A 27,514-nucleotide genomic window follows, 5' to 3' on the forward strand; every position below is an offset into this window, starting at 1 on the left:
AACTCTTGATGAAAGTGAAAGAGGAGAGTTAAAAACTTGGCTTAAAGCTCAACATTCAGAAAACTAAGATGCGGAGACAGTGGAAACAGTGTCAGAATTACTTTCTTGGGGCTCCAAAATCACTGCACATGGTGACTGTAGCTATGATATGAAAAGACGATTACTCCTTGAAGGAAAGTTATGAACAACCTAGATAGCGTGGTAAAAACAGAGATATCACTTTGCCAAACAAAGGTCCGTCTGGTCAAGGCTATGGTTTTTCCAGTGGTCATGTATGGATGTGAGTTGACTGCGACGAGAGCTGAGCACCGAAAAATTGATGCTTTTAAACTATGGTGTTGGAGAAGACTCCTGAGAGTCCCTTGGACATCAAGCAGATCCAAGCAGTCCATCCTAAAGGAGATTAGTCCTGGGTGTTCATTGGAAGGACTGATGTTGAAGCTGAAACTCCAATACCTTCCTTTCTCTGATGAACAGGTCTTGTGGCCTCTAAGCCTGACCTGGTCACCTTTCTGGAGTAATTGAACGATCCCAGGAGTATAACGAGAATGGAGACAACAGACATATACCCAGGTAGGTAGGAATGAACTCAGATGAGAGGTCCAAGGAGCAGAGGGGAAGTCATCCTTGTCTAACAGCTATAACCCTGTCTGTCCAAGACCCGAGAGCTGTGACACTCCAAATCTTTCTTGTCTCGAGACACAGCAGAGGAGCATCCACTCACATGACACTTCGAAAGGATCATCTGAGTGATTACATTCTACTTTTCGTCACTGAGGAGACACCCATCTTCACACACTCACACAAAGGGCTTTTGAATTCTCCCGGTTTTTCAACTTGCTGAATACATCTCAGCTTCCCATAGAAGCAGCTGTCAAAATTCTTCTCTTTTGCCTTAAGTTGTGTGAAACACTAACTTAGAACAGGCAGGAAGCAGCTCTGCTCCAGAGGAAATCAAAGAGATTTAAAGACATCAAAAGGCAGAGAAAGGAAGCACAGCTGGACAGAAGGACCAACAGACCCAAAACGGACTGGGGAGGGGTGAAGGGAGGTAAGGCTCCGCCCCCACTGGCCCCGCCCCTACGTACCTGCGCTTCCGGCCTCGTCCCACCCTCCCCACTTACGTCCCCTCTGGTTGGCCGCGGCGTAGCGCACTCACCCTCCTCTGTACCGGATTTTCCGCCCGCGCGTGCGCAGTAGCCTGCAGACTCGGAGTTGTATTTGAATGAGCGACAGAGAGTTCTGGTGAGTTTGTTTGTTACTTTAAAACCCGGATGTCGTCGTCCCACGGCCTGTTGTCCTTGACACGTGGGTTTCGGGGGTCTGTGTGGACGTTCAAGGTACCGCCCCCATTTTCCCGTCCCCAGCGTGTCCTCGCATCGCCGTGAGAACTTCAGAGGTCCGTTAGCTTAGCTGCCGGGTCCCTGGGGCCCACGTCCGCTTCCTGTTAGCATCGTTCTAGGGTCTAAGTCCTTCTCCGGCAGTTCTGCCTTCTAGTTTGCAGAGACCGCTGCTTAAAAGTCCTGCATTGCCCAACCCCGAGGTCCCTGATCCACGAAGAGGTGAAGGAGGCTCTATTCTGTATGGAGTTTGGTCAGGGTCTCGCCTATGGTTTGAAGGGGAGGGTCAGCCTAGAACGCGTGGTTTTCACAGGAAGGGCCGCGAGTTCTGAAGAAAAGAATAAAACTAAAACCACCTCCTTTGATTCTGTGTTCCAGAATCCCTGCTGTGTCAGTGGCCTTGGAGGATTGTGATTTGTACCTGTTGAGATCCTCCCTCTGTGTGGGGCTGTGTTACAGGGAGATCGCTTTGGTTTTCTAAGTATTGAACAGCCTATTTTCAACACTCGGGTCACTTCCCAAGACTGATCTTACCTGAGAAGGAAGACCAGAGGAGGAGTAAAGCAAGGAGTCAGAAATGACTCGTTCCCAGGTAAGAGTCACAGTCCATGTTTGTTCTGTCTCTCCTGAAATGCTGTTTCTTTGGACTTGATAAGCTTCTTAACTTCTGGATGGGTTTGTTTGGACTTAACCATAGTCATCATCCCAAGGGACCCATTGCCCTCCTGGCATGTGTGACAGAAAACAGTATTGCCGGGCAGAGAAGCTCACTCAAGCTTTTAAGTCCCGAGTTTTTATTGGGGTTTAGCCACATAGCCGTGGTTGATAACATCTCCATCATTCTCCCCTCTTTAGAGGTTGGACTAATAAGCACACCTGGCTCAAAGCCCCAAACCTCTAGTCACTTCGTTGGTCTTTGTGAAATGCCCAGCCTCACAACCTGAGTCATCTCATTATTAAACTAGGGGCCAACTGTAGGTCTTGTTGCTAGCATAAATTATCAGGGCGCTCGGGGAGTGTAAAGCCACTGCACTCACTAAGGAAATTCCAAGAGAAAAAAAAAAGAAAAACAAAAAAACTTAAATTCCAAGAGTAGTTAACAAACATCCAGAACCTGGGGACCAAAGCCTGCCAAATTCTTTTTTTGTTGTTGTTTTGTTTTGGTATTTATTTGGTTTTGGCTATACTGGGATTTTGCTGATGGTCTTGGGCTTTCTCTGTTGTGATTAGGAGGGGCCACTATCTTGTTGTGGAGCTCTGGCTCTAAGGCACGGGTTCAGTCGTTGTACTAATACCTGGCAGGCTCTGGAGGGTGTGGGCTTCAGCAGTTGTGGCACACTAGCTTAGTTGCTCTGAGGCTTGTGGGATCTACCCTGACCAAGGATGGAACCTGTGTGCTCTGCATTGACAGGCCAATTTCTCAGCAGTGGAGCATCAGGCAAGCCCCTAAATTCTTTTCTTTTTTCCCTAAATTCTTTATTACACAACGCTGAAACCTAAATCTTTCCTTTATGCTCTTTGACTTTTTTTTCCCCTCTGATTTTTGTTACTTTGGAATACCTCACCTGTTTCAATATTAAAAAATATTTTGTTGTGTTTACCTTCTATTTTTCAAAATAATGTCTAAGTCTCTCTTTAGGTGAGCTTCTTTCACTACCTTGTAACTATTTTGCTTCATCTCTTTTGAAGTTTTACTAGTCTATACAGTTATAACTTCATCTGTAATTTGGCAGAATTACAGATTTACAGATTGTAATTACAGAAATCTGTAATTTCCCTCTATTTATGTTTTTTTCATTTTTAAATTCAAAATTATGTTGGCTCTCCTAGATACAGCTGAGACTTATACTGGAAATATCCATGTTTGTTTTGAGTTTCAATTGTTCTGAATTTGGAGTCACTGAAGTCTTTATGTCACCACATCTTCCAAGTAAAACTTGTGATTTTCAGACTTTATGTGCTTCAGTAAACGTTTACAGTTTCTTCACATAGGTCTGGAAATGTGTTCTAAATAGGTGTCATGGTATATTTGCTAATAAAATGTAGACTGTTTCTCATATTGTGTTTTTGATCATTGTTACTAAAGAGAAACATTTGTTTTCAGTGAACCCAAGTAACTCAGTGGTAAAGAATCCGCCTGCCAATGCAGGAGAACTGGGTTTGATCCCCAGGTTAGGAAGGTCCCCTGGAGGAGGAAATGGCAACCCCCTCCAGTATTCTTGCCTGGGAAATCCCATGGACAGAGGAGTCTGGATGGCTACAGTCCATGGAGTCGCAAAGTATTAGATGTGATTAATGTGACTTAGCACACATTCATGCACAATTTGTAAATGTTTGTTTTACCATGAATCCTAAAATACATGAGTTTTTTTTTTTTTTTTTTTTTAAGGTGGATTAAAAATGTTTCTTCCAAAAGATCTGTTACTTATGGAAGGCTGCTTTTACCTGAAGTGTGTTTATGTGTGCATCTGTGTGTGCAGGCAGAAACCTAGGGCTTATTTAAAAGCCATCATCATTTCATGAAGATTTGTATTGATTCTAACCTTTGAAAACTGTTCTTACATGTTTTCCATGGCCTTCGATTGTTTCATTTTAGTGAAATGAATATATAGTTCCATTTTAATATATGTATGCATGGAAATGTTCATATGATTTGATCAGTTATTTTTCTTGTATTCTTTACAGTTAGAGAAACTTCTATGAACTTTCTTTAGAGTTGTCCCTATGTATTCGTGTGTGTATTATTAAAGTTTAGAGTACATAAAGTGAAGTAAATTTAAGCTGTTTAAGGAATGTTTGCTACATATTTGCAAAAAGGTGGAACAGCAACATAATTGGAAGACTCTGTCAAAACTCTCAGAAAGATATATAGTATATCCTAAATAGTTAAAATGATTGTTGCTACTGAGGATGCTATCATATTTGAACTGTAAAATGTGTAAAACACTTGAAGTTCAAAAGTAAGCATGAATGCTTACCTTACTATTGCATTTCATTACTATTCAACATGGCCATTCATGGAGCAGAATTTTGAATACCACTAGTTAAAAGAAGCTTGTTAACAATACTAAGGAAAAAAGTTAAGCTTGCTAAAAGAAATGGCACAGTTGTCCCACTCAAGAACTCTTGGGTCAGAGTATGCTTTTTAAAAATATTCCCTGTTTCCTTGATATAAAATTCATCCTTTGTCATACAAATACAACACTCAAAAATAAATATGCCAATGTTGTGCTTATTATTTTATCATTTCTTTTCCAGATCAGAATAGTTTCTGAAATGGTTTGTGGTTCATTTCTCATCTTTTTTTGGCTTAGGATTGTGATAGAAAATATTGCTGTGTAAAAGTCATATTATACTCTAACACCAGTTCAGTTCTGCTCCCAGGACTGAGATAAATGAGATGAATTGCACGCATGGATTTCTTTCAGTAAACTCTTTCCCTTCAGTAAATCTGTCTAGTCACGACCATCCCTCTTGAGATACAGGTTTTCTTCTGACCTTATGACCATTGTTAATTCCTTCTTTCCTTGGTAACAGTTACCATACGTTTGGTTTTCTGATCTTTATTATTGTCAAAGAAATTCCTTAACATCCTGTATATGCTCTCACAACAATCATTAAGGCACCCTTGTTCCATGAGAGCTTGGGTCCCTGTGTCTTTCTTTCTTTCTCTCGCTCTCTCTCTCTCTCTCTCTCCCTCTCAGGCTAATTCTCTGGAGCATGGAAACCGGCCGAGCTCACTTTCTCACCCGGGCTTTCAAGAGTTCCTCGAGAGGATGCCCTGTGCCTTCATGAGGGGTACAAGCCCTGTGTCAAGGGCTTTATAGGTTCTCTGCATAAACCAGGGAATATCAGCCTCTTTCTGTCTTTTGCTTTCTTATTGTCGACTCCGGACCAGCAGGTTCCGGGCCATTAAAGGACTGCAACGTTGGGCTGCAGATCAGGGAAGTCATATATGAAGTGAAATTTGCTTACAACACATTTTTAAAATATTTATTTATTTGGCTGCACTGGGTCTTCTTGTGGCAGGTAGGATCTTCAGTCATCCTTGTAATTTTCAGGTTCTTTGGTTGTGACATGTAAACTCTTAGCTACAGCATGTGGGATCTAGTTTGCTGATCGGAGAAAGAACCAGAGCTCTGTGAACTGGAAGCTCAGGGTCTTAGTCACTGGATCATCACAGAGTTCCTGAACTAACATTTTTTAATGATAGATTCAGGTCATAGTTTCCATATACTGCCAAAATACCCATGCAGTGATAATGCATTCCTCCATGTACTTCGTATCTCATGACTCATGTTCACTGGTTTAGATGTTTCTGTGAGATTCCCATGCTATGAATTTGTTTTTTTTTACTTGACTTGAACAACTGTCTTGAAAAGAAAAAGTGAGGGATATGCCTAAACTCTCACAATTAATGAAGTAACACCATGTCTTCTTACTTTCTTTCTGCTTTGGAAGATGAACACTCAGGTGTGTTGAGCAGAGATGCTGGGTTTGGGGAGTGGGGGTTTTCATCCCAATCCCAGGTCTGATCTTTTCCAGTACACTCCATGCTCACATCACATAGTGTCATCACAGTTTTGTATTTTCCAAAATGTTTACAAGAATCTGATTAGTCCTAATCTATGCTCAACTGTATTAAAGTTAAAATACAGTTCAGTGCAAATAAAGAAGATCATCCTCTCACATTACGTACATTTTAATCCATTCAAAATTACCTGAGTTTAGTGACATGAAAAATTTTCTCTCTTCCTCCTAATGAGCATGTAGCCCCACTTGAGTGTATGTCTGTACTCAGTGGAGATGAGTTTGAGTAGGCTCCGAGAGTGGGTGATGGACAGGGAGGCCTGGTGTGCTGTGGGCCATGGGATCGCGAAGAGTCGGCTACGACTGAGCAACTGAACTGGACTGTATGTATGAAAATATTAACATGACTTGATCAATTTTTTCTTCTTCTTTTCGTTTTGCTTTGTTTTTTGAAGAACTTCTGGGGAAGGGAATGACTACCCATTCCAGTATTCCTGCTTAGGGATTTCTTGGACAGAGGAATCTGGCCAGTTAGAGTCCATGGAGTCACAGAGAATGAGAAATGACTGAGTGACTAAACCTTTTCTGTCTTCAGTATTCTTTACAGTTACAGAAACTTCTATCAACTTTTCTTAGCGTTGTCTTTGTGAATCTGTCTGTGTTTTATTAGCTAAAGTCTAAAGTACATAAACTGAAGTAAAGTTTAAGCTCTGCCGTTTAATGGCTGTTTGTTAAAATATGTGCCAAAAGGTACAAGAGCAACTTTACTGATTTTTAGTTATTTCTCTTATCCTTTCAAGACTCTGATAAAAACAATCAGAAAGATATAGAGTATATACTAAATAGTTAAAATGATTCTTTCTGCCAAGGTTGTGGTTACCCAACGAGTGAAAAGCAGATAAAACCAAGGAGGGTCTTAGAATGCAGAAACTAAAAAACCAGACCCTTATTGTCTCATGTCTGGACATTCTTTTCCAACTCGCACCCAGACCATGACATTTTTGGTGGCTTGTTTGGGGACTTAGAGTCTCTTCCCCGCCTCCTCGCTTCTCCTTCCTCATAGGGACCCTCTGCCAACAGCAAGTGCTGTGGCAGCAACTGAGGAACTCTGGCCAGGGTTACCCTCTGGTGTGTTGTAAAGGCCTCACTGCCCACTGCACCCAAAGTGGCTGCCGCTTGAATGGGTGAGGGTCTCTCCTTTGTCTTTTTTGCAAGTGAGGACTATGCCAACCAATATTGTGTGGGCGCAGGTCAGACACATAAAAGCCATTAGGGCGCCTGCCCCAGAAAGACTCCCATGTGAGGATAGGGGGGACACAGAACGGATCAGGCCACAGGGGCATCCGCCCCCAGGAAGACAACTTCCGTCCACCATGTCAGGCACGTAGTGGTTGAAGCAAAACAGAGACCATTGTCCCTGGGCCACCGCGTCCTAGATATATTGCAAGGCGGATTCCTCAGCCTTCTTCCCTGTCACTTTCACTTCTTTCCCTTCTGGTCTGGATTGATTTACAGGAGCCTGGGTGTTGTCTCTGAGCCATCCCAAGAGTGCCTTCCACGTTTCAGGGAATCACCAAACGGTGAGTCACCTGGTTGCTCCCGGGAATCTCTTTCTCTGCCCGTGTCACCTGGTGGCTTCGCTGCAGGGCTCTCACAGGTCTCGTCTCACTGTTGGACGCGACTGTTGGGCCGCTCGGCCATTTTGTGCGTCAGTCGCATGGAGAGACGACTGGGGGAAAAGGCCCGCCTTTCTGTCAGCCAGTGACTCAGTTCGCCCATTCTGTGGCAGGTGGGCTAAGAGTGGGTTCTCTCTCATCCCAGGAGGCTCTCTCATACTCAACCCTTGGCTCCATTCTCAGAAACTGGGAAGTGTTGACCCTCCAAAAGGCCTGGCTCCTACACAAACGGGGGATCCCCCAGAAATGGCCTCTGAGTGGCACACCAGGTTTTGCCAAAGGAATGGCAAGGACTCAGAATTTCCTTTCATTCTGTTGCCTCCCTGTCTCCTGTGCCCCTCTGTCTCTCTCCCTCAGATTTCCTAGGTGACCCCTACTTGACCTTTCATATCCACATGATCTCTGGGAAAGGATTCTGAGGTTCCCTTTGGTCCAGGTCTTTCTCCTATATTCAAAAGCCTGAAGGATCAAAAACTGTCCTATCATTCTAAAGAATCCCCTTCTAAGGACGCTTATCTCTCAGGTGGAGAGGGAACCAAGCTTCCCCCACTACTGAACATCCTAAAGAATTCCCTTCTGACTACTCTTGTTTCTCAGGGCTGGGAAGGACCAAGCTTCCCCCACTCCTGCAAATTCCCTTAACCCTTCAGATTCTCCTCATGAGACAAAGACCTCAGATCCCACCAGAGGGACAGTCCAAAATTTTTATCAGCTGAAATGCCCCTGATATCAGAGTCAATTTCAGCATTATTTGGTCTATATTTTAGCTATAAAACTAAGACTACAGAAATGAATAATGGCTTTTTGACACAGGATGACCCTAATATTTTTTAGACTCTGGAGAAAACTGGTTAAAATGAAATTTTCTTTCCCTCGGAAACTGCAAAACCCTTTCTTTTTGCATATGCATTTACAACCAACTAGCTTGTTAAAAGGCCTACCTAAGGAAAAGCTTGATGTTAACCCTTTCCTAGTCCTTGAAATACACTGCTCACTTTGCCTGAGACCTCACTCAGCCTTGGACAAATCAGAACATCAGGCCAAACAAACAAACAAACAAAAAAGGGTCAAAGAGACGTTTTAACTCTCAGGCAGGAAACTATGAGGTCTCTGTCTGTCTGTCTGTCTGTCTGGATTTATGTATGTCTCAGTGCGCGCTCTTTTTTTTTTTTTTTTTCGTAATATTGCTGAAGTTGTAAATGAGTTCTAGTTTAATTGGCCTAAAGGAAAGTAAGCGCTTACAAATCAGACAATTCTAACTACAAGAGAAATTAACCTAAATGAATTTCAGATTCACGTGAACTGGGAAATATTCAATATTAAATATGGAGTATTAATGTGTGTTTGCTAATCTAATGTAGATATGTCTAAGACTCATTAAGCACAGTATTTTCATTGTCCCTAAGTTTATTATAAGTTAAATGTTGTTATATTTTTTTTTTATCTGTTACAAGTTTGTCAACCAGGGAAGTACCTCTAGGAAAGGAAAAAAAAAAAAAAAACCTTCAAAGAAAATGTAAAAGAGATATGAGCTTTCAGAGAAACTCTTAAGAATAATTATACTTTAGAAATGTCTGTCTAAAACATTCTCTAGATTGTGGTAACCTAAATTTCTAGGGCTGTGCTAAACTAAGTGATGGGAGTTTATTGAATAGCTAAGTCATTTCCAAATAAAAGAAGATTCTGAAACATTCATTACTAAGGACTAACTTCCTCTTACAGAGAAACTAGAGATTTTGGACTATTCATGAATAATGCTTGATGAATCGTGAGATGTTCTCTAGAATTTTTTTTTTTTTTTAGAAATTATCACTGGTATTTATGTTCACCAATGTATAGAATGCTTAAGTTCTTGGTTGCTTAAGGAAAGTAGGATGTATATTTTCAGTAAAGAAGGTATGAGGAATGAAATTACATTTTATGAAGGGAATAGGAAGTAGGTCTGACTTACAGGTGGCTGTTTCAGGGTGAGAGAACAAAGTAATGGGTACAGAAGTGATAAGAAGGTTTCATGGAAAGTGGACCCCAAGGGAAGAGTTTTGTTCATAAATACAAGTTTTCTTGAGATGTTGGGCTGCCTTTGATGATGGATTTTAAGTTTCTTTACCTCTGAAGTGATCTGTTCTATGTTTACCTTTGAAATCTTCTTTGTTACTTTGGCTAAGTGAATATAATGTTTCCGAGTGAGCTATATGATTTTATCTGACTTGAGTGTTATAACCCCTTTTGATATTTGCCAACAAAACTTCCTAAATAACTTGACTTCTAGCTGACTTTGGAATGCTTCAGAGGGCCCGTGAGAAATCCCAGGGAGCTATTAAACTACCTGGGTTCATTGGACATGTTAAATTACATGGGAAGTACTGTTGAAGGGGTGATAAATCTTCTCAGATTATACGATATGGTGGATGTTACTAATATAGATATCCTAAAATTATGTGGAGTTCATATAGATCTGATATGCCCTAATAAAATGTGGTCAACTATAAGTCTAGTTATCCTGTTAAAGTGTTACAAGTCATAGCAATGACCAAGCTACCTTGTCAATTGCAGTTTAATCAGATTTAAACATGCCTTCTATGGTTTCACTCTGATGCCTTTGTAAGAATACTGCTACTTCATGATTTATGGAAAAGATTTTTCTAAGGTTAACCGATGAACAAGTTTTGTTTGCTGCCTGGTAAGCTGGTACCAGACTGGAATTTAGTCTACTCTCTATGCTAATAGAACAGAGTTTTCTTAGAATGTAGCTTTCAAGAAGACATTATGAATTTCTTTGCCTTTAAGTGATTTATATTCATTTTAAAATCTTTTGTTACTTTGGTAAATAAGCATTACTTAAAGATTATGGTACATGTAGACAAAGCTCATTCTTCTTGTAAAAAAATAACCCCTCATGGTTAGACTTTTGTCATCCTGATGTCCGAAAAACATGGCCATAGTCTGCTCCTGAATTGGGGAATTAAAAATGGGTAAACAATAGATGTAAATGAAAGAGTCAGTGCTATGGGAAATCTAAGATGGCTGCCTGGCTTTTCCCAGCTCCCTGACAAACCTCATTTTTATTTGATGGGTTAAAGCCTTCCCTGGCTACAGGGTTAATGCCCTCATAAAGAAAAAACTTGTTTCACTGAATATTAAGTTTTGTTCATTGTTAAACTAAATTTCTAGTTTTGTTAATTAAAGTCTAGTGTTTACTAAGACTCACTTCTGAGATAGTTCCTTGTTATGTTATATTTCTAAATGATTTGATTAAGTGATTAAAAAAGACGCTGTAAGTTTGTTTCTAAAGCTAATCTCAGTAAGCAGTCTTCAGATAAAGATTAGACGCTCCATGATATACAACCAGGAGATTAACACCTGGCTATAGTCATTTAAGAAATGAAGTCAGATGACCTGGGGTATACTGCTCTACCTAATGAAAGTTCTTGACTTACCATTCTTACTTATGACCTGACTACTAACTGCTAGCTATAGCTATATTATTTTCTATGTTGCTTGTTTCAGAAGATTGTTTCTTAGGTTCCTAAATCTGTGACTGAGCCTGCGATAAAATGTTGATATGCAGTTCCATATGCTATTAATTGTTGTAATAATGTAACTCTAGATATGGGAAGAAGCAACAAGAGGGACTATTTTCTGGGACCAAGAGGCTAGTAAGACAGGTATGATCCAAAGACTTTTGCTACTCACAAGGCCTGCTCTAGAAACAGCACATTGAGTGGCCTATCAATGGAACCTTCCCTAGACCTAGGAATGAGCCTTCCCAGTGCTGCGGGACACAATGACCAAGAAATGCCCCCAGAGCATGGTCAAATATGTGGCTACAAAGGGACCCTGCTGACTGGACTCTGCCAGCTGTCTCTACAAAGATGACATCATGACCACTGCAAGCTCCTGACTTTCAACACCCCCCAAAAGGAGTTCAGCGTAGAGATCAGGAATAAGGCACTCTGAGCTCTGGGAAAAACCCAGAAGAACTGGCCTTCTGATACTCAGATACTTTCAGGTAAAGATTTTGTGAGCCCAAATTCTTGCTTCTTCTTGTACCTAGAGAAACACTAACGTCACGAACCAATGTCCAGTCCTGGTTCTCCTGGCTAGCCCATGAGCAGCTTTTCTACTTCTTCTCATCTTTGGGTCATGTACCTTTAACTTTCTTGTAAAGTTTGTTTCTTCTAAAATACCACAAATATCCAAGTGGTCATGCAAGAATATTCCCTGACCAACACCTAGACAATGCAGAAACAAGTCACCTTATCATTCCATGGACTCTCATCGCCCTCCATAAATGCACCCTGACAGAGTAGGCAAAGGGAACTCAGATTCCCATGACACCCCTGCTCAGCCTGAGAAAGCCCGAGCGGTCATTGCCCCTTTTTCCTTGAAACTGAAATCCCAAATGTGTGAGAAGGGAAATGGGTATAGTTAGACATGAACAGGGTATCAACAAGGGCCAAAGAATTGGCCCTGAAAATAAAGAGAGGGAGGTATGTGGCGACCCAGGGACAAAAGAGTAGATAAAACCAAGGAGGGTCTTGGAATGCAGGAATGGAAAAACAAGACCCCTTAGCATCTTTCACTCCCCCATGTTGTAGCTATCGATGGATTTCAGGTCCTGCTGAGCAGCATAAACTGTCTCCCCTCCTACCCCATAAGGAGAATGTATTTTTCTTACTCTGCCCCCCACCTAGTATATGTGCCTCATCCATTCAGCAAATGATCCACAAGACCCCTATCCCACTCCTTGTACCCTGGCTATGAAAGTGGACTGAGGACCCCTGTTCAACATCCGTTCTCATTTGAGCTGGCCTGCTGTTCTAACAGCATCCCCCATTCTAATAAACTTTATTTCCCTCTCATTTTGTCTCATGTCTGGAAATTCTTTTCCAACCTAGCCCAGACCACAAGAAAGGTCACTATCCTATTCAGTTCAGTTTAGCTGCTCAGTCGTGGCCGACTCTCTGTGACCCTGTGATCGCAGCACCCCAGGCCTCCCTGTCCATGACCAACTCCCGGAGCTTACTCAAACTCATGTCCATCGAGTCGGTGATGTCATCCAGCCATCTCATCCTCTGTCATCCCCTTCTCCTCCTGCCCCCAGTCCCTCCCAGCATCAGGGTCTTTTCCAATGAGTCAACTCTTGGCATGAGGTGGCCACAGTATTGCAGTTTCAGCTTCAGGATCAGTCCTTCCAGTGAACACCCAGGACTGATCTCCTTTAGGATGGACTGCTTGGATCTCCTTACAGTCCAAGTGACTCTCAAGACTCTTCTCCAACACCACAGTTCCAATGCAATAATTCTTCAGTGCTCAGCTTTCTTCACAGCCCAACTCTCACATCCATACATGACCACTGGAAAAACCCTAGCCTTGACTAGACGGACGTTTGTTGGCAAAGTAATGTCTCTGCTTTTTAATATGTTATCTAAGTTGGTCATAACTTTCCTTCCAAGGACTAAGCATCTTTTTAATTTACTATCCTATTCGAGCTACTAAAATCTGTAAAACAATTAAAGTTCCAACTTAAGTATGAATTCTTGCCTTACTATTCTTTCATTGAGGTTCAAAATCGTCATTCATCGAGCAGAATTTTCAACATTACTAACTCAAATAACCTTGCTAAAAATGTGGCACTTTGGCCCCACTTCAGAACTCCTGTTTCAGAATACACTTAAAAAAATTTTTTTCCTGTTTCTTTGGTAAACAATTTATCCTATGTCACACGAGTAGAACACTGAAAAATAAATATGCTAATGTTGCCCTGATGATTTTATAATTTCTCTTCTAGATGAGAATACTTTCTCTAATGGCTTGTGGATCATAACTCATCCTCTTTTCTTCACATTAGACGTTGGGTAGAAAGGATTACTGTGTAAAAAATATATTTTGTAATACCAGCCAAGCCATTACTTCACGACCAGGTCTCTGAACTTGCTGTTTTCACCTTGGGTCACATTAGGATGTCTTCCCACGGCCACATGGCCTCTGTACTTTGTATTTCAGGGACGGCTGACGTTCCGGGATGTGGCCATAGACTTCACTCAAGAGGAGTGGGAATGCCTGGACCTCAGTCAGCGGGAATTGTACAGGGACGTGATGTTCGAGAATTACGGGAGCCTGGCCTCCTTGGGTGAGAATAACTGCCATCCAGAATCCCTTATCCACCCACTGGGTTTTTGTTCTGTCATTCTAAGAATGTTTTCTGACATTTTCTGCTTCCCACAGTAGTTCCAGATCTCTGCTTTCTAGGGGAAAATGGGTATTTGTGAGTTTAGGAAGAAAAGTGATGATTCATGATGATTCGTTATGCTGGTGACGTTTTTCTTCCTTCTGCCTCCTTCATTCTAGGTTAGTGGTAATTGTGTAAGTTCTGTGGCATTAAATAGTTGTACCCTCTCTTAATTTCACATCAATTCTACGTACATTCTTAGTACTACTTGACCGGAATCTCAGGATCTGTTTGTTAGGTGTTTGTTAGTATTGTATAGTGGCTTTGAATAAAGTATTTCAGGAAATGTTTTCTAGGACAAAATGCGTTGTCGTCTCACCTGAATACATATTGGATTCGATACTGATGAATCTCTACCAACACAAATTTTCCTTTCTCTGATCAACAGGGCTTGTCTCTAAGCTGGACCTGGTCGCCTTTCTGGAGCAATTGAAGGCTCCCAGGAATATAAGGAGAATGGAGACAACAACCAGTTACCCAGGTAGGTATGAATGGATGGAGATGAAGACTCAGATGAGTGGTCCAAGGAGCAGCGAGGAACTCATCCTTCATCACATGACTTTGGATGATTTGCTTCAATGGAAATGGTTTTTGAAAACCTGGGTTTGTGTCTGCTACTGTCATAGAAATGTATCACCTGCCCCATTCTGTCTCTTAAATCATTCATGAATTTATCTCCAGTGATTACTTTTCTCCATCACAGTGTGAACTGAAAGGCTCCTCTTGGCTTGTGACAAACTGCATTCATTAGTTGCTCTTCAATTTCTTGGGGGCCCTAGGAAAACTCTGCCCATTTCTGAGTAACTATATGACAGTCCTTTTCAAGTTTCCTTCTACCTCTAGACAGAAATGTGTGAGTGGAGTGGTAGACAAACTGCCAAACTTCTAGGAATACTGGGAATGGGTTTCTGTCCTCTGGTTATAATTTCCTATCCACTGGGAGCGACACATAGGACCTTCTAAATAAATTTCAAATTCAAGTAATTTTTCACTGCAGAAAGCAAAGCCTCATGAAAATGAAAGAATGTACATCTCAGGTTGACTTCAAAGTTTCTCTTTTACTTTTATGATCTCATATTAAATATCTTTAGTGTATTTGATCCAATTATAACTTGCTAAAATACTTTATTATATTCTTTTACCTCATGGAATTTTCAAATAAATTGACATAAACTCTTAGCACATGTTCCACTATACTATTAATGGTTGATTCAAACTATGACAAATTTTAGGTTATATAAAGAAATCTTCATTAAAAGTTCTAAATGGAATATAGCTGTTTTCCAATTGTGTGCTCCTATACAGCAAAGAGAATCAATTATACTTATCAGTCAGTTCAGTTCCATCACTCAGTCGAGTCTGAGTCTGCAGTCCATGGTCTGCAGCAAGCCAGGCTTCCCTGTCCGTCACCAAGTCCCAGAGCCTGCTCCAACTCCAGGCCATTGGGTCAGTGATGCCCTCCAACCATCTCATCCTCTATTGTCTCCTTCTCCTCTCATCTTCAGTCTTTCCCAGCATCAGGGTCTTTCTCAGTGGGTCAGTTCTTCACATCAGGTTGACAAAGTATCAGAGCTTCAGCTTCACCATGTGGTTCCAATGAATATCCAGGACTGATTTCCTTTAGGATGGAGTGGTGTGATCTTCTTGCAGTCCAAGGGACTCTCAAGAGTCTTCTCCAACAACACAGTTCAACAGCATCAATTCTTTTGCACTCAGCTTTCTTCATGGTCCAACTCTCACATCCATACATGACTACTAGAAAAACCATAGCTTTGACAACATGGACCTTTTTCAGCAAAGTAATGTTTCTGCTTTTTAATATGCTCCCTAGGTTGGTCATAGCTTTTCTTCCAAGGAGCAAGCGTCTTTTACTTTCATGACTGTAGTCACCATCTGCAGTGATTTTGGAACCCCAAAAAATAAAGTCTGTCACTGTTTCCATTGTTTCTCCCACTGTTTGCATGAAAGGGTATGACCGGTACCGTGATCTTCGTTTTTTGAAGGTTGCGTTTGAAGCCAGCTTTTGTACCCTCTTCTTTCAGTTTCATCAAGAGACTCCTCAGTTCCTCTTTGCTTTCTGCTATAAGGGTGGTGTCATCTGTACATCTGAGATTATGGATATTTCTCCCTGAAATCTTGATTCCAATTTGTGCTTCATCCAACCCGGTATGTTGCATGATGTGCTGTACATATAAGATAAATGAGCAGGGTGACAGTGTACAGCCCTGACGAGCGCCTTTCCCAATTTGGAGTCCTTCCGTTGTCACATGTCCAGTTCTCACTGTTGCTTCTTGACATGCATACAGATTTCTCAGGAGGCAGCAAGGTAGTCTGGTGTTCCCATCTCTTTAAGAATTTTCCACAGTTTCTTGTGATCCACACAAATGCTTTAGCATAATTAATGGAACAGAAATAGATGTTTCCCTGGAATGGTCTTTCCTTTTCTATGATCCAAGGGATGTTGGCAATTTGATCTCTGGTTCCTCTGCCTTTTCTAAATCCAGCTTGTATATCTGGAAGTCATTGGTTCACATACTATTGAAGCCTGGCTTGGAGATTTTGAGCACGACTTTCCTAGCATGTGAGATGAGTTCAACAACTCATGCCTCAGCTTGAGCATTCTTTGGCGTAGCCTTTCTTTGTGATTAGAATGAAAACTGACCTTTTCCAGTCCTGTGGCCAGGGCTGTTTTCCAAGTTTGCTGCCATAGTGAGTGCAGGACTTTAACAGCATCATATTTTATTGTTTGAAATAGCTCAGCTGGAATTCCGTCACCTCCACTAGCTTTGTTTGTAAGTGATCCTTCCTAAGGATCACTTGACTTTGCACTTCAGAATGTCTGGATCTAGGTGCATGATCACACCCATCGTGGTTATCAGGGTCATTAAGATCTTTTTTGTATAGTTCTTCGGTGTATTCTTGACAGCACTTCTTAAAATCTTCTGCTTCTGTTAGGTCCATAGTGTTTCTGTCCTTTATTGTGAACGTAACTTGATTTATAAAATAATTGTATTTAATAATGATGATATTAATGTATTTTACAAAAGTAGCTATGTTTTAAAATAAAACATATCATGCCTTGTCATTTAATTTTAAGTTTGGTAGCATTTCTAAATGTATTATTTGGGTAGCAAGTTTCTCTTTATCTTGAAACTCTTACTATTAAGTCAATAGGGAGTAAGGATAAATTTTATGCATCTAATCAAATGTAGGTATACTGAAAGAAGTAGAACATTTTAGCCATTCAGCCGTGTTCAGTCGTGTCCTACTGTTTGTGACCCCATGGACTGTAATCCGCTGAGTTCCTCTGTCCATGGAATTCTCTAGAGAAGAATACTTGAGTGGGTTGCCATTTCTACTCCAGGGACTCTTCCCGACCCAGGGGTTGAACGTGGGTCTCCTGGACCACGGTTAGATTGTTTACTGTCTGAACCGCCAGGGAAGCCCTCATTGTAGTCTGCTTTAGAGGCCTGCTCTATGACAGGGCTTCTGGATAGCTCAGTTGATAAAGAATCCACCTGCAATGCAGGAGGGCCCTGTTCGATTTCTGGCTTGTGAAGATCCCCTAGAGCAGGGAAAGGCTACCCACTCCAGTATTCTGGCCTGGAGAGTTCCATGGACTCTATCGTCCATGGGGTTGAAAAGTGTCTGAAATGACTGATTCACTTTCACATTTCTATGACAAATTTTATTTTTTATTAAAAGTTATACAATTATATAACCTTAAATATAAATTATGTAGGTACATATAATTTATATGCAAATGAAAAATATTATAAATTATACAGAGTGAAGTATGTCAGAAAGAGAAATATAAATATCATATACCAATGCACATATATGGAATCTAGAACGATGGTACCAAGGAATTTATTAGCAGGGCAGCATTGAAGAAACAGACATAGAGAACAGATTCATGGACATGGGAAGTGGAGAGGAGAGGGTGAGATCTATGCAGAGAGAAACATGGAAACTTACATTACCACAGGTAAAATAGGTAGCCAGTTGGAATTTGTTGTATGTCCCAGGAAACTCAAATAGGGGCTCCTTTGGTGGCTCAGACGGTAAAGCATCTGCCCGCAATGTGGGAGACCAGGGTTCGATCTCTGGGTTGGGAAGATCCCCTGGAGAAGGAAATGGCAACCCACTCCAGTACTCTTGCCTGGAAAATCCCATAGAAGGTGGAGCCTGGTGGGCTGCAGTCCATGGGGTCGCAAAGAGTCAGACACGACTGAGTGACTTCACTTTCACTTTTCACTTTATCAACTTAGAGGGGTGGGATGGGGGAAGGAGATGGGATGGTAGTTCAGGAGGGACGGGATATATGTATACCCATGGCTAATTCATGTTGAGGTTTGACAGTAAACAATAAAATTCTTTAAACCTATTCTCTTTCAAATAAATATAAACAATTTTTTTTAAATTAAAAAATATTTTGTTTGACAAATGTTGTTTTTCAAAGGCACTCTAAGCTCTTTACTTGCTTGGCAACAGAAATACTAATTGGTTTTTTGAAAGGTATTGAATAAACCTTTATTAGGAATCATGGAAGACTATAACCTAAACTATGATACTGGAAATAACAGTGTGATCAACTGGTATGACACTGAAAAAAGAAGTGACTAATTGTAAATCATAAAGTGATCGGTTAATTAATGTGACATGAAAAGTATTAAGTCACACTTTAAGTATTAAGAAACATTATATCACATTTATAGAAAATGCCATTTTTAAAAAGTGATGTCTTTTTGTTTTATAAAATGAAGTTATACAACTATAAATTTTGAGAATATTTTCAAATCAGAGAATAGGACACATGCTTTTATGTCTGATAGCTGCTCTCTGAAACCCATTTTTGAAGTTACTTTTGGAAAATGGTCTGACCCAAATCAGTCAAGTATGTATGTTTTCAGTACAAAACAATGTCTTTGTTAAGCACTTTATAAATTCCAGCGTTAGAGAAGGTATTTCTACTGCTTCCTGGAAGCCCAGATGGTAAAGACTATGCCTACAGTGCGGGAGACCAGGGTCCGATCCGTGAGTCAAGAAGGTCCCCTGGAGAAGCAAATGGCTACCACTTCAGTATTCTTGCCTGGAACCTTCCTTGGACAGAGGAGCGTGGTGGGCTGCAGCCCGTGGCATTGCAAAGAGTCAGACACGGCTGACGGACTAAGAACACAATTGTCAACTCTATACACTGTTGCTATAAGAGATCATTTCTATAGATTTAATTTATTTTTATTAATCATGGAGGTGCTATTGGCATACATATAGTAACCCTAAAAATGTATGATTTCATGATTTCAGAGAGATCTCTGCAATTCCAGTCATTAGTTACATTATAAATCAGGTTCCATATCACTTGGATTCAACAATACCAGTCACTGTCACAAAAACTATACTGCAACTTCCTTGGTTGTCCAGTGACTAAGACGCCTCATTCCCAATGTGTGTTGGGAGTGGAAGAGTTTGGAGGCCTAGGTTTGAGCCCGCATCAGGGAACTAGATCCCATATGCCACAACTAAGATTCAGGTACAGCCAAATTAGTAAATATTTTTTCAAAAAGAATTATAGTAAGATATATTAGGAGGCATTGGGAACTGATATCTGGTGTAGCACCTAATCTCTGTATCAACAGATTCTGGCAGGAGTATGTCATTTCTGTGGTTAGGTTATAGATGACACTGGATTCCAGTCTGCCTCTTTCCTTCTGGAATCATTTCCTAAGGGAAAAGCCAGCTGTCCTCTTGTAAGCCCGGTCTCTGGTTACAATTACTGAGGCTTCCTCCCAACGGATCATCTAAGTGATTACATTCTACTTTTCATCACTTACGAGACACCCATCTTCAAACACTCGCACCAAGAGGAATTTTGCCTTTTTTCAACTAGCTGAAAGCATCTTGGCTTCCCATAGAGCCGGCTCTCAAAATTCTCTTTTGCCTTAAGTTGTGTGAAACACTAACTTAGAACAGGCAGGAAGTGCTCTGCTCCAGAGGAAATCAAAGAGATTTAAAAGCATCAAAAAGCAGAGAAACGAAGCACAGTTGGACAGAAGGATCAGTTCAGTTCAGTTCAGTCGCTCAGACTTGTCCGACTCCTTGTGACCCCATGAACCGAAGCACGCCAGGCCTCCCTGTCCATCACCGACTCCCGGAGTTTACTCAAACTCATGCCCATCGAGTCGGTGATGCCATCCAGCTATCTCATCCTCTGTCGTCCCCTTCTCCTCCTGCCCCCAATCCCTCCCAGCATCAGGGTCTTTTCCAATGAGTCAACTCTTCACATGAGGTGGCCAAAGTATTGGAGTTTCAGCTTCAACATCAGTCCTTCCAATGAACACCCAGGACTGATCTCCTTTAGGATGGACTGGTTGGATGTCCTTGCAGTCCAAGGGACTCTCAGGAGTCTTCTCCAACACCATAGTTCAAAAGCATCAATTTTTCGGTGCCCAGCTTTCATCACAGTCCAACTCTTACATCCATACATGACAACTGGAAAAACCGTAGCCTTGACCAGACGGACCTTTGTTTGGCAAAGTGATATCTCTGCTTTTCACCATGCTATCTAGGTTGTTCAAAACTTTCCTTCCAAGGAGTAAGCGTCTTTTCATTTCATAGCTGCAGTCACCATGTGCAGTGATTTTGGAGCCCAAAAAGTTTAATTCTGACACTGTTTCCACTGTCTCCCCATCTATTTCCCATGAAGTGATGGCACCAGATGCCATGATCTTAGTTTTCTGAATGTTGAGCTTTAAGCCAACATTTTCACTCTCCTCTTTCATCAAGAGTTCATCAAGTTTAGTTCATCTTCACTTCCTGCCATAAGGGTGGTGTCATCTGCATATCTGAGGTTATTGATATTTCTCAGGCATATTTCTCCCAACAGAAGGATCAACAGATCCCAAAATGGACAGGGGCAGGGCGAGGGGAGATGAGGCTCCACCCTCTCTGGTCCCGCCCCTACGCAATTGCGCTTCAGGCCTGGTCCCACCCACTGCCCTTATTTCGCGTCTCATTGGCCCTGGCGTAGCCCAATCACCTCCCTCTGTACCACTTCCTCCGCCTGCGCGGGTGCAGTAGCCTGCAGACCCGGAAGTGAATGTAGACTAGCGACGGAGGAGTTCCAGTGAGTTTGCTCTCTTTGTTTGTTTAAAACCCGGATTTTGTAGTCCCACAGCCTGTTGTCCTCCACACGTGACGGGGTGTCTTTGGACGTTAAAGAAGACTCTTGAGTTTCCCTTGGACTACAAGGAGGTACAGCCAGTCAATCCTAAAGAAAATCAGTCCTCAATATTCACTGGAAGGACTGATGCTGAAGCAGAAACTTCAATACTTTAGCCACCTGACACATAAAACTGACTCATTTGAAGAGACCCTGATGCTGGGGAAGATTGAAGGCAGGAGGAGAAGAACGACCGAGGAGTAGATGGTTGGATGGTATTACCGACTGGATGGACATGAGTTTGAGTTAGCTCCCGGAGTTGGTGATGGACAGAGAAGACTTACTTGCTGCGATCCATGGGTCGAAAAGTGTGGGACACGACTGAGTGGTTGAACTGAACTGGTGGAGGTTAAAACTACTGTCCCCACCTTCCCGCCCCCGGTGTGTCCCAGCATCTCTCTGAGAGAAGTTCTGAAGTCCCTTAACTGCCGGATCCCTGGGGCCCACATCACATTTCTGTTAATATCGTTCTAGGATCCATATCTTTCTCTGGCAGTCCTACCTTCTAACGTGTAGACGCCGCTGCTTGAAGTCCTGCATTGCTCAACCCCTCCGTCTCTGATCCATGAAGAGTTGAACGAGGCTCTATTCTGTATGCAGTTTGGTCAGGGCCTCGCCTATAGTGTGAAGGGGAGGTTTAGCGTAGATTATGTGGTTTTCACAGGAGGGGCCACGATTCTGAAGAAAAGAATGAAATTAAAACCACCTCATTTGATTCTGTGTTCCAGAATCCCTGCTGTGTCAGTGGCCATAGAGGATTGTGATTAGTACCTGCTGAGATCCTCCCTCTGTGTGGGGCTGTGTTACAGGGACCTCACTGTGTTTTTCCAAGCATTGAACGGCCTGTTTTCTGGGGTCACTTCGCAAGACTGATCTTACCTTAGAAGGAAGCCCAGAGGAAGAGGAAAGCAAGGAGTCAAAAATGACGCGTTCCGAGGTAAGAGACCTATATTTGTTTATTTGGTCTCTCCTGAAATGCTGTTTCTTTGGACTTGATAAACTTCTTAACTTCTGAATGGGTTTGTTTGGACTTATCCATAGTCATCATCCCAAGGGACCCGTTGCCCTCCTGGCACATCAGTGTGACAGAAAACACTATTGTCAGCCAAAGAAGCTCACTCAAGCTTTTAAGTCCCGAGTTTTTATTGGGGTTTAGCCAGGTAGCCATGGTTGATAACATCTCCAGCATTCTGCCCTCCTTAGAGGTTGGACTAATAAGCCCACTTGGCTCAAAGCCCCAAACCTCTAGTCACTTCATTGGTCTTTGTGAAATACCCAGCCTCATAACCTGAGTCATCCCATTATTAAACTAGGGGCCCACCATAAGTCATCTTGTTAGCATAAATTATCAGGGCCTACGGAGAGTAATAAAGCCACTGCAGTCACTAAGGAATTTACAAGAGTGAGAAAACTTAAATTCCAAGAGTAGTTTAAAAACTTCCAGACCCTGGGGACCAAAGCCTTCGAGATTCTTTTTAACTTTTAGTATTTATTTAGTTTTGGCTATACTGGGATTTTGCTAATGGTCTTGGGCTTTCTCTGTTATGATTAGGAGGGGCTACTATCTTGTTGTGGAGCTCTGGCTCTAAGGCACGGGTTCAGTTGCTGTATTAATCCCTGGCAGGCTCTGGAGGATGTAGGCTTCAGCAGTTGTGGCACACTAGCTTAGTTGCTCCAAGGCTTGTGGAATCTCCCCTGACCAGGGATGGAACCCGTGTCCCCTGCACTGACAGGCAGATTTCTACCCACTGGAGCATCAGGCAAGTCCTTAAATTCTTTATTAGACAACCTTGAAACCTTAATGTTTCCTTTCTGCCCTTTGATTCCTGCCCCACCCCCTTTTATTTTTGATGTTACCTTGGAATACCTCACCTGTTGCATGATTGCCAAATATTATGTTGTGTTTAAGACTTCTATTTTATTGTTCAAAATAATGTCTAAGTCTCTCTTTATGTGGGCTTCTTTGGCTACCTTGGAAGGTATTTTGCTTCATTTCTTTTGAAATTTCAACTAGTCTATACAGTGGTAGCTTCACCTGTAATTTGGCAGGTTCCCTTTATTTAGGTGTTTTTGTTTTTTAAATTCAAAATTATGTTGGCTCCCCTAGATACAGCTGAGACTTACATTTGAAATATCCATGTTTGCTTTGAGTTTGATTGTTTTGAATTTGCAGTCACTGAAGTTCTTTAGATCACTACATCTTCCAAGTAAAACTTGTGATTTTCAGGCTTTATGTGCTTCAGTAAAGATTTACAGTTTCTTCACATAGGTCTGGAAATGTGTTCTAAATCGGTGTCATGGTATATTTGCTCATAAAATGTAGACTGTTTCGAATATTGTGTTTTTAATTACTGTTACTAAAGAGGAAAAATTGTTTTTAGTGAACCCAGGTGGCTCAGTGGTAAAGAATCCGCCTACCGAGCAGGAGACCTGGGTTTGTTCCCTGGGTTGGGAAGGTCCCCTGGAGAAGGAAATGGCAACCCACTCCAGTATTCTTGCCTGGGAAATCCCATGGACAGAGAAGTCTGCATGGCTACAGTCCATGGGGTGAAAAAGAGTTGGACATGATTGATGTGACTTAGCATGCATTGATGCACAATTTAGAATTTTTTTTTTTTACCATAAATGCAAAAATACACATGAGTTTTAAAAAAAGATAGATTAAAAATGTTTCTTCCAAAAGATCTGTTACTTATGGAAGATTGCTTTTCCCTTAAGTGTCTTTATGTGTGCATCTGTGTGTTCCGGCAGAAACCTAGGGTATATATAAAACACATCATCATTTCATGAATATTTTTATTTATTCCAACCTTCAAAAATTGTTCTTAAATATTGTCCATGTCCTTAGACTGTTTCCTTGTAGTGAAATGAATAAATAGTTCCTTTTTAGTATATGTATACACGAAAATGTTCAAATGATTTGATCAATTCTTTTTCTTGTTTTTTATATTCCTCACAGTTAGAAAAACTTCTGTGAACTTTCTTCAGAGTTGTCCCTGTGTTTTTGTCTGTGTATTATTAGTAAAGTTTAGAGTACATGAAGTGAAATAAATTTAAGCTGTTTAAGGAATGTTTGCTATATATTTGCAGAAAGGTGGAACAACAACATTATTGATTTTAAATTGTTTCTGTTGCACATTCAACACTCTATAAAAGCTATCAGAAAGATATATAGTACATAGTTAAAATGATTGTTGCTACTGAGGATGCTATCTTATTAGAACTGTAAAATTTGTAAAACACTTGAACTTCAAAAGTCAGTATGAATGCTTACATTACTTATTATTACAAGTACTTAATATAAGTACTTATCGTACTTCATTACGGTTCAAAACGGTCATTCATGGAGCAGAATTTTCAACATTACTAGTTTAAAGAAGCTTGTTAAAAATACTAAGAAAAAACTAAGCTTGTTAAAATAAACAGCACATTTGTCCCACTCAAGAACTCTTGGATCAGAGTGTGCTTTTTCAAAATATGACCTGTTTCCCTGATAGACAATTCATCCTGTGTCATACAAATACAACACTCAAAAATAAATATGCCGGGAATTCCTAGGTTGCCTAGTGGTTAGGACTTGGTGCTTTCACTGCGGGGTCCCAGGTTCATTCCCTGGTCAGGGAACTAAGATCTCACAAGCCAAGTGGTGTGGCCAAAAAAAAAAAAAAAAAAAAAAAGCCAATGTAGTTCTGATAATTTTATCATTTCTCTTCTAGATCAGAATAGTTTCTGAAATGGTTTGTGAGTCACATCTCATCATTTCTTGGGTTAGGAATTCGGTAGAAAATATTTCTGTGTAAAAAGTATACCCCAAACGCTCTCCTTTATCAAAAGCAGTTCTGTGAGCTGCTTTTGTCATCTTGGGGCGCATTAGGAAGTCTCATGGACACATGTCATCTGTACTCTGTATTTCCAGGACAACTGATGTTCCAGGATATGACCATAGATTTCACTCAAGAGGAGTGTGTTTCCTGGACCTCAGTCAATGGGAAGTGTACGGGGACATGATGTTAGAGAACTGTAGGAACCTGGCCACTTTGGTTGAGGATAGCTTCCTTCCAGAATCTCTTATCTGCTCTCAGGGTTTTGGTTCCTGCATTTCTAGAATGTCTTTTGGAGTCTTCTGCTTCTTTTAACAGCGTTTCAGATCCCTGCTTTGTATTGGAAAATGGGAAGCTGTGAATTTAAAAAGAAGACTTCATGATGATTTGATTTTTTTTCTTCCTTGATGTAATCTGCCTCTTCTAGGTAAGTGCTAATTCTATAAGTTCTGTGATATAAAATGGTGTCACCCTCCTCTTCAAATCAATTTCCACTACTTACTTTTGCCTTGTAGTATGTGACCAGAATGTCAGGATCTGATTTTTATGTATTAGTTAGTGTTGTATAGGTGCTTTCAATAAAGTATTTGGGGAAATCTTTTTCTAGGCTGTCTTAACATTCTACCATGCATTCTCTTCTCACCTGGATACATATTAGATTGGAAAGTGGAATCCCTAGCAAAACAAATATTCCATTCTCTGATGAACAGGTCTTGTGGTCTCTAAGGTAGACCTGGTCACTTTTCTGGAGCAAATGAAGGATCCCAGGAGTAGAAGGAGAATGGAGACAATGGCCATGTACCCAGGTACGTGTCAGTGGATGGAGCCGATGGCTCAGGTGAGAGGTCCAAGCATCAGCGAGGAAGTCATTCTGTGTCCTGTGTTTTTGGAAGATCTGCTTCATTGAAAACGATTTAGGAGAAGTCTGGATTTATTTCTGTTTCTGTCATAGACGGCTATCACCTGCTGTCTTCTTCCTGTTAAACCATGATGAAATCTTGTCTGGTGATTACCTTTCTCTTTCACAGTGAGAACTAAAATGCTCTTCTTGGCTTGTGACAACCTGCATGAATCTGGTTGCTGTTTCATTTCTTGAGAGTCCTAATAAAACTGTGCACATTTCTGAGTAACTATGATGTTCCATTTGTCAAATATCAGGTCTTTCTATAAAGATACTCCTATTGGAGAGAAGACTTAGAATTGTGGTGAATATGGTAAAGTTTCTAATCAGTCTTCAGAACTTATTCAACAGCAGACTCTTCAGAATCCACAAAAAGAAAACAAGTGTAAGAAATGTATCAAAGTCTTTACTCACTCATCCAATCTAAGTAGAGATTGGATAATTCATACAGATGGGAAACCTTTCAAATGTACAATAGTTGGCAAATCCTTTAGTAAGACTTCACATCTTAGTCACCATCAGTGAATGCATACTAGCCAGAAATCTTTAAACTTATAAATGTAAGGAATGTGGCAAAGTGTTTATCTATTGCTCAAATCTTAATCGACATCAGCAAAGTCATACTGGGGAGAAACCTTTTAAATGTACAAAGTGTGGCAAAGCCTTTGATCAGAACTCAAATCTTACTTAACATCAGCAAATTCATACTGGAGAGAAAACTTAAAAATGTAAGGATTGCGGCAATACATTTCACCAGATATCAAGTTTACTCAACATCAGTGAATTCATACTGGAGATACACCTTACAAATGTACAGAATGTGGCAAAGCCTTTATCCATTGCTCGAATCTTACTGAACATCAGCGAACTCATACTTGGGAGAAACCTTAGAAATGTACCAAATGTGGCAAAGCCTTTACCAATAGCTCAGGTCTTTCCCAACATCAGAGAATTCATACTGGGGAGAAACCATGCAAATGCAAAGAATGTGGCAAAGCCTTAGCCAGAGCTCAAATTTTTCTAAACATCAGCAAATTCATACTGGAGAGAAACCTTACAAATGTAAGCAATGTGGCAAAGCCTTTATTCAGAGCAGTGATCTCACTCAACACCTGAGAGCACACACTGGAGAGAAGCCCTAGTAATGAAACAAGTGATGGAAGAGGTTTGCCCTAAACATACATCAGAAAGCATGAGCGTTTATACAAGAAACATACGGAAATAATGTAACCAATAAGTGCACATGTATTTCATCAAAACACAAATCTAAATACATATCAGAGACTGAAAGCTAGTGAGGATTTCATCAATCCTGTTTTCTGAACTTCCGCTGAAGGAGAATTACTATGCAGAGTAATGCAAAATTACAACAAATAGAAAATGAATATGTTCGTAGGGGTCACAAGATGAAGGGTTGATGGTTAGAAAGTTACAATTATTAGCAATGCATCCTGCTTATAATGACATGATTTGAGATTATTTGAGAATGAATGTACCTCAACTGTGAAATCCATACGGTGCTTCACTTTTAGTGTGTATGCAAATGTAGATTATTTCTATGGTTTGTACTTTAGAGATAAGAGAAGCCCTTCTATATTGTGTTGCAACCATTTCTATCTATTCTCCATTACAAAATGGAACCAGAATGTTAAATGTTCAATGAACATCTAAATGCAGGTGTTCGTCTTTGATGTCAAATATCCCTAGAGGTCACCATGATGTAAGTGGTCATGGACTCTTTGCATGTAAAGTGCAACAGAGGTTGGTTCTAAATTTTCAATAGTTATATCAC

At 40.9% G+C, this 27,514-nt stretch overlaps 2 protein-coding genes across 3 annotated transcripts in view; one reads left to right on the forward strand and one right to left on the reverse strand.

The window, feature by feature from the left end:
* LOC133055200 (zinc finger protein 208-like) overlaps positions 1-27,514 on the reverse strand; it is a 135,192-nt gene that overhangs the window by 31,764 nt on the left and 75,914 nt on the right.
* Positions 1,171-26,926, forward strand: LOC133054824 (KRAB domain-containing protein 5-like). 2 transcript variants are annotated; one of them, XR_009692513.1, is made up of 6 exons: positions 1,171-1,245; positions 1,719-1,932; positions 13,553-13,679; positions 14,167-14,259; positions 21,729-21,937; positions 22,625-23,279. XR_009692513.1 is itself a non-coding variant. In XM_061140150.1 (6 exons), the coding sequence occupies exons 2-5, from the start codon at positions 1,918-1,920 to the stop codon at positions 21,752-21,754; spliced, it is 261 nt and encodes an 86-aa protein (XP_060996133.1). In that variant the 5' UTR covers positions 1,171-1,245; positions 1,719-1,917; the 3' UTR covers positions 21,755-21,937; positions 25,140-26,926. The 2 variants fall into 2 exon arrangements, 1 of the variants encoding a protein (XP_060996133.1); XM_061140150.1 differs by lacking the exon at positions 22,625-23,279 and adding an exon at positions 25,140-26,926.

This window comes from Dama dama, chromosome 4 (genome assembly GCF_033118175.1).
Source record: "Dama dama isolate Ldn47 chromosome 4, ASM3311817v1, whole genome shotgun sequence".
NCBI lineage: Eukaryota > Metazoa > Chordata > Mammalia > Artiodactyla > Cervidae > Dama > Dama dama.